Source organism: Labrus bergylta, chromosome 21 (genome assembly GCF_963930695.1).
Source record: "Labrus bergylta chromosome 21, fLabBer1.1, whole genome shotgun sequence".
NCBI lineage: Eukaryota > Metazoa > Chordata > Actinopteri > Labriformes > Labridae > Labrus > Labrus bergylta.
Window position 1 is genome coordinate 8378400 of NC_089215.1, and position 15264 is coordinate 8393663.

At 38.8% G+C, this 15264-nt stretch overlaps 1 protein-coding gene across 4 annotated transcripts in view; it reads right to left on the minus strand.

The window, feature by feature from the left end:
* Positions 1 to 15264, minus strand: part of pald1a (phosphatase domain containing paladin 1a) — a 55923-nt gene that overhangs the window by 5679 nt on the left and 34980 nt on the right. For all 4 annotated transcript variants that reach the window (XM_065949579.1, XM_065949577.1, XM_065949578.1 and 1 more), the window contains one exon: positions 7244 to 7396. In XM_065949579.1, coding sequence (XP_065805651.1) covers positions 7244 to 7396 — 153 coding nt within the window. The remainder of the gene's footprint in view (positions 1 to 7243; positions 7397 to 15264) is intronic.

The window sequence follows — 15264 nt, forward strand, 5'->3', positions numbered from 1 at the left end:
AGTCATGCAGGGCAGCCGTTTGTGCCAGCTGACAAGTAGCCCCTGACCTATTTCATCTTGTTTATTTCTGATCAGTCAGATTGATTGAACACAGATAGAACTGCACGTGTTAAATGCTGTTTCTCTGCCGGATAAAAGATGCTAATTGCTAACAAAGATGCAGCAGTCAGCTTTGCATATTGAAAGAAATATATAAACTGACTTTTTTTTTTTTTTTTAAGTCAACAGGGCTTTAAGTTGTTAAGGGGAAACAAACCTTTATGATGTTGCTGTGATTAGTCATATTAATTGAACACAGGAGCAAGTTTTGAGGGAAAAAAACAAAAACTAATTGCTGCATAACCATGCAGGAATCGGCTGCATGTTATTTCTAGGCGATATATGCTGCATATATTTCAAGTAAATCCCACTTATTGACTCTTTTGTACACGCTGAACAAATATTGTCCCCGGCATCATTAGCCCGTGTTGCCTCGTGGCCATGTAGCGAGATCAGAGCCGAAACATCAGAGGAGTTATTGGAATTGAAATCCATGTTTGCTAATCCAAAACACGTCCCTTTACACAATGGCAGGACTTGTGTACAGTGCATACCACAGATGCCTGCAGGAGAGGTACCCTATCAGTCACTCCAGCTGTTTTGATGTGTGGCACAGAGGCCTCCCTGTCCCCCTGCACAGGCCCCAGTATGTGCAGCCTTTGAGATAGCCGACGGTGGGAAAGACCAGTGCCTCCTCACTGCCCCTGCTCCTCCCCAGTTGCTCCGTCTGCCTAATGAGTATTGACGTAAGTGATGTCTTTAAGGCTGCATCAAAGACGACTCTCTCTTGACAGCTCTGCTTACTGTCACCAGAATCTAGTCATCATTCTCAGACAACTCCAAGTGTGTTTCATTTATACATATGAGGAAACTCATAAAAGGGAAGCGTAGTTTTTCTTTATGAAATACAAAACAAACCATATCGAGGATTGATGTTATAGACACAAAGTTTCATTTTTATGTGAAAATATATTTTGTCTTCCTTAATGACCGCATTGCATAACTTTTACATGCATTTCATCTTAAGAGAAAACCAGTGTACATTCAGATTTGCACTTAATGCCAACAAGACTAAAATGATGTGATTCTCAAGGTCCACGTCAACAGCTAAAGGTGCTTATCAGACTTGCTTTGAAAAATAAGGTGACATAAGAAAATGTGTTCACTCATTTGTGTCCCTGTCCGTCTATTAAGTTCCCAAATTCTGAGAAAAAAAAGTCCACTATGTCTTTTGCCTGCTCTACTTTTCAGATAATGTGTGCTCAAACAGGCCATTTAAAGATTTTCCCTTTGTGACATCTCAAAAGGGCAGTAACCCCCTCCCCCAGGTGGGTGACATCCCACAGCTAGGTGTTTGTTCTGCCCTCTGAGTCTGCCTTTCCACTGTAAACCACGAGGCATGGTGAAAGAAAGCCCAAGGCACCCCAAGCCCTTCTAGAGGAGCTAGATCAAACGCAGCTCACTTGCATTTAAAGCTGCATGACCCAGAAACAGCCGTTTTCACATACGCACCCCCTGAAAATATCTAGATCATTTCAGAAAGATTGCTGCTGAAATTCTCCTGACCTGGCTGTTCACACATGCTCCTCGCAGCGGGAGACTATCCCTGTAAGATGGGAGGGGTGGCGGAACGTCTCCTGAGACAAGATGTGATGTAAAACACAAAAAAAAAAAAACAACGCGGACAAGTGGCAGACAATGTACCAGAGTCCGCTATACGACACAATAATGAGAATATTGTCCTTTATATCAAAAGAGCGGAGAAGAACCGTCTGGCGAAATGAAAACATAATGCAGCTGTTTAAGTATGTTCACTGAGATCGTATCTGGCTCGTGCACTAGTCACAGGATATAAACGTCACCACCACACCCTCCCACTCTCTCTAGTGAATTCTCCCGATTATTTCCAGCTGTATTCTCACAGCAGCTCACTTTGAATTTTTTTTTTATTATTATTATTATTATTATTATTATTATTATTATTAATAATAATAAAAAAATTCGAACATGTTTGAAAAATAAAATAAAAATATACATTACAAACAAAGCAAACAGCAATCAAAGCACACTTTCTGTAGTGGCTCGATTTTTTTTTTCCTTAACCAGTCCATGTTCGAAAAGGGTGTAGGATGAAGTTAAATAATTTATCCAGTCCTACCCCTTTTATCTTTTTAGCTTGATAAATTAATCCAAGGCTAAGCTTTAAAAAAAAAAATAAAGTTGAATAATACAGATAACTAAGTACGGTAACAAAAGCAACAGATATAATGTATTACACATATTAATTGGTAGACGGTACAGACCTTACAACTGATATTGATTCCATTTTTCCCATTGGCTGTTAAATTTTATAACTTAAATATGTTATTCTTGAAAATGTATTTAAACTGTCCAAATGTTTTACATGTTTTCATTCCATCACTGCAGCTGTTCCATAAATTAACACCCTTCATTGTAATACAGTGTAGTTTCATGTTGGTCCTTAATGCTTTTTTCTTTTTTTTAACATAAATATTCCTCTGAGATTGTGTTTACTGTCCCTCTGCTGAAAAAACTTTTGGATACTGTTCAGTATCTGATCATTTTTTACTTTGTAGATGATTTGAGTTGTTTTAAAGTCGACCAAGTCCTTGAGTTTCAGTGTTTTAAGTTTGATGAAGAGTGGGTTGGTTGGTTCTCTGTAGTTGGAGTTAGTTATAATTCTTATGGCTCTTTTCTGGAGAATGAAGACTGGTTCTGTATTTGTTTTGTACGTGTTCCCCCACACTTCCACACAGTAACTAATATATGGGAGAATTAGGGAGCAGTACAACATGTAAAGTGACTGTTCATTTAACAGCCCTTTCACTTTAAATAAAATTGCAGCATAGTAATAACTTGCTGCGGAAAATATAAAAGGGGGCAGGCAGGAGAAACTCTGGGTACAATCAGAGTGAAACATTTGGCTGTTTGTGTTGAAACATACAGCAGGAGTTTATCAGGAATTTTCTGCCAATGTGAATGCACAAGGAGTGAATTTCTTCATCATAACCCATCTGTTTTAAGAAATGCTGAGTAACGCAGAATTAGGGACATGGCTCATCTGACTTAACACGCAGGCCAGTTGTAGTGCTTTGCAAGGAATCTAACAGCCTGACTCAACTCCACCTCTTTGCCTGTTGCTAGGTTGATGAAAAGTTAGATTGAAACAGCATTTCCAACATGGTGGCTGCCATTGTTGGGCTTCAAAACTCTGCTTCAGAAATCATGTAACTGAGACCAAGTCCATATTTTATACAGTCTACAAGTATAACCTTGGTAATGCATTTGGTAATGACGTTCAAGTGTACTAAAAATTACAAATAATCCTGCACCAAAACATGAATCAGTCACAGAGCTTCCTACGAACATAATCAGAGTCTACGACTGTGCATCAAGCAGCCCACTAATCAAGACTCAACTGTGCCAGTCTGTGAGCAAAGGATGTCATTCTTGAATCAGCTTCATTCAGAGTGAGAGTAATGGGATTCTCTTTATGAGATTGAATTTGAATGTATTTATTTCAATAGGGACAATGCAATTTAACATAATTTCAATACAAAGCATGAAACTGATGTGCTGCATAAAGAGTATATAGCTATTGCTAATTTCCAACTCATGTCCCCAGTTGGGCCTGTGTAAACAATCAGATTAAAATGTACAACATTTGGTTACATAAAACCCCATAGCACCATATGAGGATACATTAAAATACATGTACAACAATACAAATGCTATAAACCAGTTGAAAATAAAGTTTTAAGATACTGATAGATCATCACAAGAGTTTCAGCCGGCAGTGACAGAGCATGCCCAGCAGGTTTCCAGCATATTAACACTGCGGGAGTTTGAGGTAATTCCATTCAAGGGCTCAGTCAGATGTGTGGTCAAGCTTTTGATTAATCTGGAAAACTTTGAATCAGTGGAGAGGGTCACTTTATGATGAGATCACAGCATGTACGATGTACGATGAACAAGATGTACGATGGGGAGGAGAACTAGATGTCCGCATTAAATTGATTTGGCACAACAGACGAACATCAGCTACTGACATCGGCTCGTGTCACATTATTTGCCGATGTCTGAAAAACAGGGCGGTCGATATCGATGTTGAACCGATGCATCCCGTACGATGAACAAGATGATCACAATCATCTCCAGCATCACAATCAACATCTACAACCGAACTCTGAGCCTCCCTTCACAGAAGAAAACTGTTTCTGGGTTTATAAATCAAATAGTGCTTTTATCAACCACATTGGCGGGGAGAATCAGACAGACACATTTCATTGTTCCACAGATTGTAGAATTTCAAAAGGTCCTCCATGTTTACTTGATGTCTAGGTCAAATCAGTGTAGTATGATTTTCTGCAGCACTAATTCCATTAGTACAGCTTAAATAAATCACATGTTCTAAAATGCTTCAGTTCCTAAATGATGTTAATATAATAAGCAATTATTGTAGAGATGAAAATAGCTGATTGTGTACATTATTTCAAATATAAAAAATATAGTTAAGTGTTAAGTGCATTGTTGCTGACCATGTCCAACCCTTTATGACCACAGTGTACCCGTCTTCCGATGGCTACTTCCAGCAGGATAATACACCACGTCACAAAGCTCATATCATATCAAACTGGTGTCTTGAACATGACAATGATTTCACTGTACTCAAATGGCCTCCACAGTCACCAGATCTCGATCCAAAAGAGCACCTTTGGGATGCGGTGGAACGGGAGATTCATCTCATGGATGTAAAGCCGACAAATCTGCATCAACTGTGTGATGCTATCGAGTCAATATCGAGCAAAATCTCTAAAGAAATGTTTCCAGCACCTTGTTGGATCTATGCCACGAAGAATTAAGGCAGTTCTGGGGTCCAACCTGGTACTGTCAAGGTGTTCCTAATAAATTGGTCGATGAGTGTATACCTTCCACTCCACACAAAATTGCAGGATTTCCCTAAAGTTTTTCTACATATAAAACAGAAGCACTGGCATCTTATTTTCAGTGATTTTTTTTTTAAACTTTGGGACGTTTTTATTTTCTGAGTTTTCCTTACATGACAGCAGTTTTATTCAAAATGAGGAAAGAAAGCCTATCCAGTTGATAAAACACTCAAATATCCTAAAGTGAAAAGCACTCTTTAGCCTCCAGCATTCCTGATCCCTGTGAGCATGTCTTTATTTTCTCATGGCATATCTGAGCCATTAGGAGTCACTCTGATGCACCACATATATTTGCTATTCATAACAGGAAGAATATGCCCCAATTGCCTGTGCATATTTCTCTGACAACTGTTTTCACAGCTATTGTTCTGGACTATTTTGGAATTCCGTGTTTTTGCTTTGCGTTTATTCCAGCTCGATAAGGACAAAGAAGGGAAGAGATTTTCATTCATAAATTTCAAATATTCCAGGCTCTTGGCCATGTTTCTCCACACTGTCTGCTGGAAAATAAGAAAAATAGAATACCTGCTAAATAGCAGGCAGGATTTCAGATTACGATTCAGGCTTGTTTGTTTGCTTTTAGCATAAATTCCAGACATTCAATGTTGGTGCTGTGAGAATACTAACATAAAAGATTTAATCGCTAAGCCAAAAGAAAAACATACTCCTAAGCTGCTGATGCTGTCTTTGTTATGGAATTTCTTCATTCAGTTAAAAAATGACATGTTGATCCCTGGTGTGAAAGCTGGGATAAAAACAGGGAAGCTAACACCTTGTAATTAAAACCAAACGCATGTAAATATAAATGAAGCCATACAACACAAAGGTGTTATCTGTTTACATTAAAATGTACGTTGTGAGCTGCAGCATTTACCTGATCACACTTTGAGTTTACCTGCCAATAACTGCTTGTTTTTTAACTAGCATGTGAGCTTCACATATTGCAACATATTTTAATTGCAGTTTTTGTGTAAGTAAGTGTGTTTGTGTGTCCGTGTGTGTGTGTGTGTCTTGCCACTCGCAGACTAATCATTTGTCTGGAATGCACATAAATTCTCGACTTTACTGTAGGGGCACAGCTGGCCAAACGATTAATGTACCAACAAAAACACAGAGCTGAGACATTATGAAGTTGAGTGTGTGAAGAAGCTGGCCACAGTACAACCAGAACCAGCTTGTAAATTCTTGTCCACAAAATGAGTATGGGGGTGGGGAGGGGGGGGAAGGAATAATAATAATAATAGGTCCTTGTCTTGTTTTTCTGCCTGAATTATTCCTGCACACCGCAGAACAGAAACAGCAGATAGAACAGCAATAACTAGACAACCGTACACCTGCAGAGTGGAGAATGAAAAGCACAAAATTAGAGTTTAATGTCAAAACGAGTCTTTCAATCCTACTTGAGTTCCTGAATGCTACGGCAGACTTCACTGAAACAGCTTGTATTGCTCATCAGGAAGCACTTAATTGACATTTTCATTTTGTGGAGTTCAATTTGCAATATAATACACTGCATGTTGTTGCATGTCATTAGTTTGTCTTGCTGTAAAGTAAAAGTTTTCTGTTATGTTCCCTGTTTTTCTTTGTATCAGTGTGAAGAAAATACATCCAAAAGCAAAAACACGTCTGTTATTATCAAAGTGAGATAGAAAAAGAAAAGAAAGGGCTGCACGGTGGTGCAGTGGTTGGTGCTGGTTCTATTCCCTGTTATACAAGAGCCTCATGGGGCGCTGATGGCGCAGCGGTTAGTGCACGCGCCCCATGTACGAAGGCTGTGGTCCTCCAAGCGGGTGACCCAGGTTCAAATCTGACCTGCGCCTCTCCTTCCCTGCACGTCATTCCCCACTCTCTCTCCCCCTGACTTCCAACTCTATCCACTGTCCTATCGCTACAATAGAAGACACAAAAAGCCCAAAAATAAATCTTTAAAAAAATAAAAATAAATTAAAAAAAAGACAGAGGAGCCTCTCTGTGTGGAGTTTGCAAGTTCTACCTGTGCATGCGTGTGGGCTCCCACCGGGTGCTCCGACTTCCTCCCACAGTCCAAAGAAATGCTCGTTAGGTTAATGGGCACTCTACATTCTGTATATCAGCCCTGTGATTGATAGGCGACCAGTTCAGGTTGAATCCCGCCCCTCGCCCAATGACAGCTGGATCTCTCCGCAGGGAAAAAGCAGTATAAATAAAGGATGACATGAGAATAAAGCGGGGAGGAGGTAGAGGTAGACATCTTTTACCTGTTCCATCCAGTGAGAGAAGGAGCGCTGCCACGAGTCTTTCTTCTCTAGATGCAGGTATGTGTTGAAGAGGATGAGATAAATGTAGCGCTCCAGGTACTGCAGGCTCCTTAACAGCAGCTGCTGCTCCTTCTCCGTCTTACCACTTTTGATCTACAGGACAGAGGTAAGAAACAAAAAAACAAAAAACAATGTAATAGAGGTATATCAAGCGGACACATTATATCACTTTCTTCTAACAACGGATGACATCACCATCTTTTCGAGGATGTACTGTTGAATCCTGAGACTGAAAATGGGTTTTCTTTTCATTTCTTTTGTTGGGTAATTCATCTACTCTTGTTTTATTTACACAATACAAATACAGATATGAATCAATCTGTCAATAAAAGAAGAGAACAATTCATACAAAGACATAAAACAAAATTCTGTATGGAGCAAATTAGCTGGGGCGCACAAAGCTTCTCCATTTGGACACCATTAATCACATTTCTTTTCTCATCACTTTCAGGTTAATCATGGTGGATAAGTCACTGTGTGATGAAACTACAACGAATGACATCAAATCAAACGTGCATCAGCTTATATAACATCCTCATTCCTGCTCTGTGTTTGTGCCCCCCCCTCCATGGCTATTATTTCCGCTTAGCGTCGACATAATATTATTTGTCTTAGTCTGCCTCAGGCCACCAGCTCCAACAACAGAGGGTCTGTGTCCTCTAGATTGCAGGCACAGATGCATACACATATTGTGAGTCACACATCAACAGCTTTGATTAATCTATAACGATACACAACTTCAATTACCGGCTCGCGCTGGTTAGCCTCTGCTGACCAATCAGGTTCATAATAACCACTACGCTAGAGGGAAGATTCTGTTTGCTGCACATGCTGTGAAGTTCCTAGAGGTTTTTTTTTTTTTTTTTTTGACATGTTTCAAATGTTTTCTTGTTGTGAATTCTTTGCACAAAGAGAAGTCAAAATCCTGTGTGTTCCAACACTTGGCCAATAAAGTGGATTCTGATGATGGTAGGCTACTAGATTAGACTACAACTAGACTAGGTCTAAGTTTTCCTGACCCATCCTTCTAAGTCCGCCCAAAGAGTTGCAAAATTTTGTCAGATTTAAAACAATGAGCTAAAAGAGACTCTAACTGCATTACACCCAGGGATGGGTTACACTAAATCATGCCTCTGAAATCTTCCTGAGATGCTTATTCAGTTATGGACCTGATAGTGTGACGGGGCGAGGGAGCCTCAGGAGACAAGACATATTCATAGTAGCCCTTTTCAGAGTGTGAATCCTCAACAGTGCCGTGAGGAAGCTCTGCACATTCGCCATTCAGCAATAGCATCAAATTGGTATCCCAGTCTGTGATCATACTGGTCACTAACCCAAATTTCAAGAGCTTTGTGCATTTCTGAAAACATCAAAGTATCTCTATTCGTGTTGCTTTATTAAAAAAAAAAAAAAAAAAAAAAAAGCGTAATTCACTGCTTTACATGTGATGAAATAGTTGATACATGCTGTATGTAAGGAAACGTTCACTATCCCTGCCATTTAACAGCTGAGCCTTAAAGAACCATCAGATACGTCGTGATTCAAAGATCCTTTTGTATCACAGTTATAACCTGAAAATATGGGAAATAAGCTGTTATGCTCTCAAAGCACAACATCCCGTCATATCATATTTATTCACCTCTCCTTACATCTGCCTCAGAGTCGCACTTGCAGATGGAAGTTTTGACATTTGGAAGGATATATGTTGGTAAACCATTCATCAAAAATGACACCCAATGCACACTGTTATGCATTATCCATCATAGTATGCTTAGTTGTTGTTCAACCAATGTGTTGCCAAATATCATTAAACCATGCTTTTTTCATAAAAACACACTATATGTACATGGTTAGGTCAGAATGAGGAAGAGGAAGTTATCAGCATACGTTTGCTCACAGCACTTTCACATGCTCTTTCTCAGGAAGTAATGTGACTAATTAGTATGCGCTTCAATTACAGGCTGGAAGGTACATGCAGACAGGCTTTCATCACGGTGTCAAGTTGTTTTTCTCATTCTTCGTCTCCTATTTTATCTATGTCGCACTTTTTCTTCTAATTGATGAGGTGAAATGGTCTGCCATCAAGCTGTATGCCTGTGTGGCTAAGTGCAAGGTGTGTGCGGGTATCAAATAAAATGTCGATCGAAGTTGAGAAGATGTAGTTCAGCCTGATGAAGTGTCAACAGTTTCTCTCAGCAGAATGTTGTCTGCATCCCGATGAGCCTTCACAGAGCTGTTAAGACTGGCTGCGGTTTTTCTGCTCATAGCTCATAGCATCACATCAAGGGAAGAAGGGACATTCTGGGGGCTGTACAGAGGGAAAGAAAATTCACCAAGTAGGTGGGCTAGAACTCAAGGTAATTTGAAATGTGCACAGCGCGCTATAATACGATCATTCCAGAGCTGAATGACGCAAGAGAAAGAGGGGGAATGAGTGGGGTTTCCTGTCCATTCCCAAACAGCCTTAGTTGGATCCCAGTTTTCCAAGCGGAGGAGAAAACTACACCTCTGCCAACAAAGGATGTGCTGTCTTTTGTCCAGCAACTCTCCCCAGCTCACAGTGGAAGAAAAACAGCATGCACACATGTCACTTTTCTGATCTTTCCCAGTTAACATATACCACAGTGGCAGATGCAGGTGAACCTGATCACCCTGAGCGCCCTGCTACCCAAGGGGGCTTTTCAGCATTTCAACTCTTAGCCTGAAAATCCACAGTGCCAAAAGCCCGGCAGCTGTTAATGCACACGCAGTGGCCAAAAACTCGGCTTAGAACACACAAATGCTCAAGTCGGTTCGCAAAGATTACATAATTCACACCTCTGCAATCTGCAGAATCCTAATACTGTGGCTGCCATCTGTCTGCCTGCGTAAGACTGAGCCATATGTGTGGTTGAGCGGCCTCTCGTGCAGAAATTCCTTCACAAAACGATGTTGGGGAAAGATGTGGTAAAGGAACAGAGTAGAGTATTTCCATTCCATTTAGAAGGGACTGCCTTGAAAGCCTTGGATTATCTTCAATAACATTTTTAAGGGTTTAAAAATCCTGTTCAGTGCTCAACACATATCCACTTCTCTGCATTATGTTCGTAAGAGCTAAGAAGAAAAGTCTTCTTATTTATGTTCTGAGGTGAAAATTGCTACGGGAAAAAGAGAGGCTTAAAGAAAGGTACATCAGCTCTAAAAGGTGAAAGCTTTGATTCCAGAAGGTTCTAAGGTGTAATGATGATCCTCCTCAGCTCTGTATGGATCACAGTAAAAGGGAGGCCAAACATAGACCACATATCAATATCAAGAGAGTGCAGGAATTCTCTTTGTGCTGAGCAGCGCTGTGAGCAATGTTGATGTGAAAGGCAGAGAAGGGGACAATAAAAACTGAGGGTGGAGGAAAGTACCGGTATGTTATCACTGCAAAAACACCTGTGAGGAAAAAAAATGTACCTACGTCTCCATAGCACAGGCACCAGAGAGCAGAACTTTTATGTGGCGTATTTTTAAAAAGTGATGCTCGCATTTTCAAAGCAGGCATAAAAGGAATACTAAGATGTTATGGAAAATGACGTGAGGATATTGATTTTACTTTTATTTCTTCCAGTTTAATATGAAGCTGGAGCCTTTGTGGACAGTTATTATAATACATTTAGCTTAGCCTAGACTAAAAACAGAGGGAAAACAGGCAGCCTGGATCAGTTCGAAAAATAACAAACAAAAAAACATAAATTCAATGAACTCATAAAGAAGCATGTTGTATCTTATACAAATCCTGAATCTAAAAACTATGTGCTGGGTTCTTGGCGCAGATCAACAACTGACTGGAGCCTCAACTGGTTGATTGGTAACCCGATTTCTTTAAATTAATGTCATATGCCAAGAAACATGTTAGAAAGTCATTATTCAAATAACCTTAAGTTCACTTTTCTCATGAAAAGAGCCCTGATTCAACCTGATGCTAGTCTTTTTGCTAAATCCAACTAATTTTTGTAAACTTTTTTTTCATTTATTTGATGAATGAGAAGATAATTGTTGGTTTGTTATCTTTAAAAGTGTGTGAAGTTTTATTTTACCAATAGCTTTACCAAAAGTGTTCTTCTCTGCTGCTACTTTATGATACTGTCAATTCATAATTTTAACATTATTTTTGTAACAATTTGCTAATAAGCTTTGATAATTGCATTTCAATCCCGTTAAAGATTTATCATCTTTCAAGGTACTTGAAGTTATAATGTGTTCCTTTTAGATGGAGCCCAGCTGTTTCCCCCAGGGACCAATCTTCATGCTAAGCTAAGCTAAAGGTCTTCTGGTTTTAGCTTCATAATCAATCATCTCCTCCTATAAGATAGAGAATAGGAGTTTTTAAAAACTGTTGTTGTTGTTGTTGCCACTAAAGTGAATCAAGTCAGCCACAAAGCATCAATTACCACAACTGAGATGCAAACCTTCAATTCCCCGCTTAAAACAAACAACTTTAGAAAAATAACCTACATTGGAAACTTTGAGAGAAACTTTATCTATTTTCTCAAATGCTTTCTTTTTCCAAATGATTAAAAAAAAAGCAAAACAAAAGCACATTTGACTCAACATTTTGGTTAATATGCCTTAAAGACTTGCAAATAATTTCTGAGAAGTTTTAACGTATTGATTATGGGACTTCCTAGACCAGGCAGTTCATAAAGATTACTCTTTATTCATTTTTACAAGGCATATTGTTTTTTTCAGACAAATCAATATCTGACAACTTTAAATTTGAGACTTACACTCTCTCTCTTGTTAAACGTTTTCTTCTTGAAGCTACAAGTAATTGAAGCAATCAAATACAAGACAATTCACTTTGTTAATCAAAATAATTGCACTGGATGTTTGTTCGTGTGTGAATTAGCCCTAGGCAAGCTCTTTGCAGTTTCAGCCTTTAAATTCAAAGACCAAGGTTGAAACAGGAGTTCAAAATAATCCCCGGATAGGCGTCTTTGCCTGCAGCTGAAGGTATATTCAAGATAAACACTTCCCACCTATGAGACACACTTGCCTCTATCTTGTGTAAACAGGATAACCTCAAGTCATGGTGTTTCACATGAAAGGGTCCCAAGTGTTGAGCAAATATAAGACCTTGATGTAAAAATGGCAGTGATGTCATAAAAAACTGCATTAAGAACAAACGTTTTGCTTAACAGGGTGTTAGGTGGGAAATTTATATTTCTGTCAATGTCCTACAGAACAAAATATCTCTTTTCCATTTGTACTAAAAGCATTGACAGCATTTTACAACCTCTAATTTTTTACCTTTTACAGCATGAACGGTGAGAAAAATATCAGCCTTTTAGTATATAATTTGAGTATACGATTTGAAAAGCACCTTTTGTGTTTCTGAGATGTCATTAATCTTTTATACCTGCCCGCAATATTGAAATAATCTAATACATCATGTAGCAAAAGCCCTTTTTTTTTTTTTTTTTTTTTTTACAGCCATGGAACCAAGCAGAAACCTCTGTTGTTAAAATAAAGCCAATGATAAAGTGTAAAAACCCTGCAGGTTATCAAGTGTCCTATTGAGGATGGCTGCAAAAGGCCAAGAAGCCACATACACAATCATTCAAAAAAGCCCATTTGAAAGCCCATTATCCCAACCAATGGGTGATGTCACTGAGACTATGTCCATGTTTACACAGTCTGTCTATGTGGACTGCTGGGATGGTACTTTGCCACAAGTTTCTGTGTGGTGTCTGAGAGCATTACCACCAATCTTCTCTTACTGGCAGCCATTTAGCCAGCTGAGCATGTTTTATGGAAACAGAGCTTTGTGTTTGGTTCTTCAGTCTGGGGAAAGAGAAGATAAATGAAGAGATCACACAACTTTGTTGTCTGTCCACATGGCTGAGACTTCTCTAAGCTGGCTCTTCTGTTTCTTGTTAAAAAACAGACTCCCATTACCTTATGAAATCCTATTTGTGTGTTTGCAAGTTTTATTATTTACACCATGCTGCATATATCATTTATGCCCATTAGAAGAATTTGGGGTATATTGACCCCTGAGGATCAATGCAATAAATATCCATTCATGTTTACATAGATGCACATATCCTAACAAATTCATGCCTGTTTCCAAAAAAACAACTACTCAACCATTTAAGAACAAATCCTCTGACAACCATACATCACAATGATTACTTAAGAAAAATGTTGACATGAATGGAGTCAAATGTATTCTTTAAATCTTGGTTTCTTCTATTAAATAAACGAGTGCCATTCTAATGTAATTATTCTGAATCCATACTAGCTGTCAGTTAATAAAGTTAAATGTACAAATGGCATATATGTAGAGAAGTAAAACATTGATGCAGGAGGCAGCACCTGAGTTTAACCCTTGATCGGTAGCAAACAAATGATAATGGCTCAACCTTTTCTGTGGGCTGAACTGAGACGTGCACATTACGGAGAAGTTCAACCGCTTGACATATGGTGCCAATTACCAGCTGATGGGGTTGCTGAGGTAAAAAGGCCAATCCATATTGGCCCTTCCCACTCAGGTTAACACAAGCAGCCATTCATCCGATTTTGCAAGAACACCTCCCACCCAAATCCTAAACCAAACCCCGACCTGTCTAGAGTGGACAGGCTACCTACACATGCCTTCAAGACTCAATGTACAGAAAAGTCAAAGTCAAGTATTCAAGCCGACATTCACTTCAGTCCAGTCCAGTCATATTTGAATAATGTATAACATGAATGCCACAGTGGATATACAATCAAAAGAATGCTTTATTAAAAGTTGTGTTGAAACTAGTTCCACACTGTCACACACACACGCACACGCACACAGATCAAATGGATTTCTCAGGTGACCCATCCACACCTGAGTGCATTATTCTATCTTGCCATTTGAGACGACTGCATACGTTCATGAATCAGAAGGGTTAATGATCTGTACAATTTCTATTCCAGGACTGATCAAACTGTTCTCGTTATGCTCAACTGAACAAGGTCAAAGAAAGTTACAGAAAAGTATATAATGCAAACAAAGCTTTAATGAACATGAAAAGTGGCATTTCTTTCAGCTGCTTGATCGTAGAGTTGGCCTCTGGAGTTGTCACAGATCATACCAGCTGCAGCAGCTTTCTCATGTACCTTTTGTCCTTTTGTCTAAGTCCTTTATTTTATAATTTCAACCTTTCATCCATGGATTACCAATAAGAGCAATACATTTTTTTTTTTTTTTTGCATGTGCTGATTCGTGTAGGCCTGTTCACCTCGTGTCACTTTGGCATCAGTGTAAATGTTCAGTTTCAGTTTGTGAGTAGAAGAAGCTAGTTTGGTACATTTTAACAATACTACAGAGTTGACCGTAGCTTAGCCACAGCTCTAACTGTAGATTCCAACTATGTTTAAGTGGAAGAAAATTACTTTTAAATCAATTAAATAATTTCCCAAATCCATAGTTTGCATGTAAATGATTAATTTCCTGAATCAGTATCTGTGTAATTAGCAGGATGTTTTACTATATTGTAATATTTACCACTGAGCGAGAACATCCCGATGAATATTTTCCCTTTCTCCAACCGTGTGCTGAATCCACAAGAGGATTCCTCAGGCTAAAGAAGCTGTTATAGCCATATTTGAAATTATTGACATGCATCACTAAATCTCAGTTTGCTTAGATTACTGTCGACCTTATTGAACATTATTATTATTATTAACAACAGAATGCACTTATTGTTACTTTTCTTTCAAATTCTTTAAGCTTCAACTAAAATACCAGTTTGTTCCCATTTTTGCCATGATTAATCTATGCATGGAGCCATTTTACATGACATAAGTTAAGGTAACACATCATCACTGGCACTGTGTCATTAAAACGTTTGGCATCTTTTTGTGTCTGTCTCTCAAATAAAGGAACATGAGGAACTGCGTAAGAGAATCATGTTAACATTCTGTTTCCTTCATATTTTTCAGGCTAACCTTCTCAGTCTACA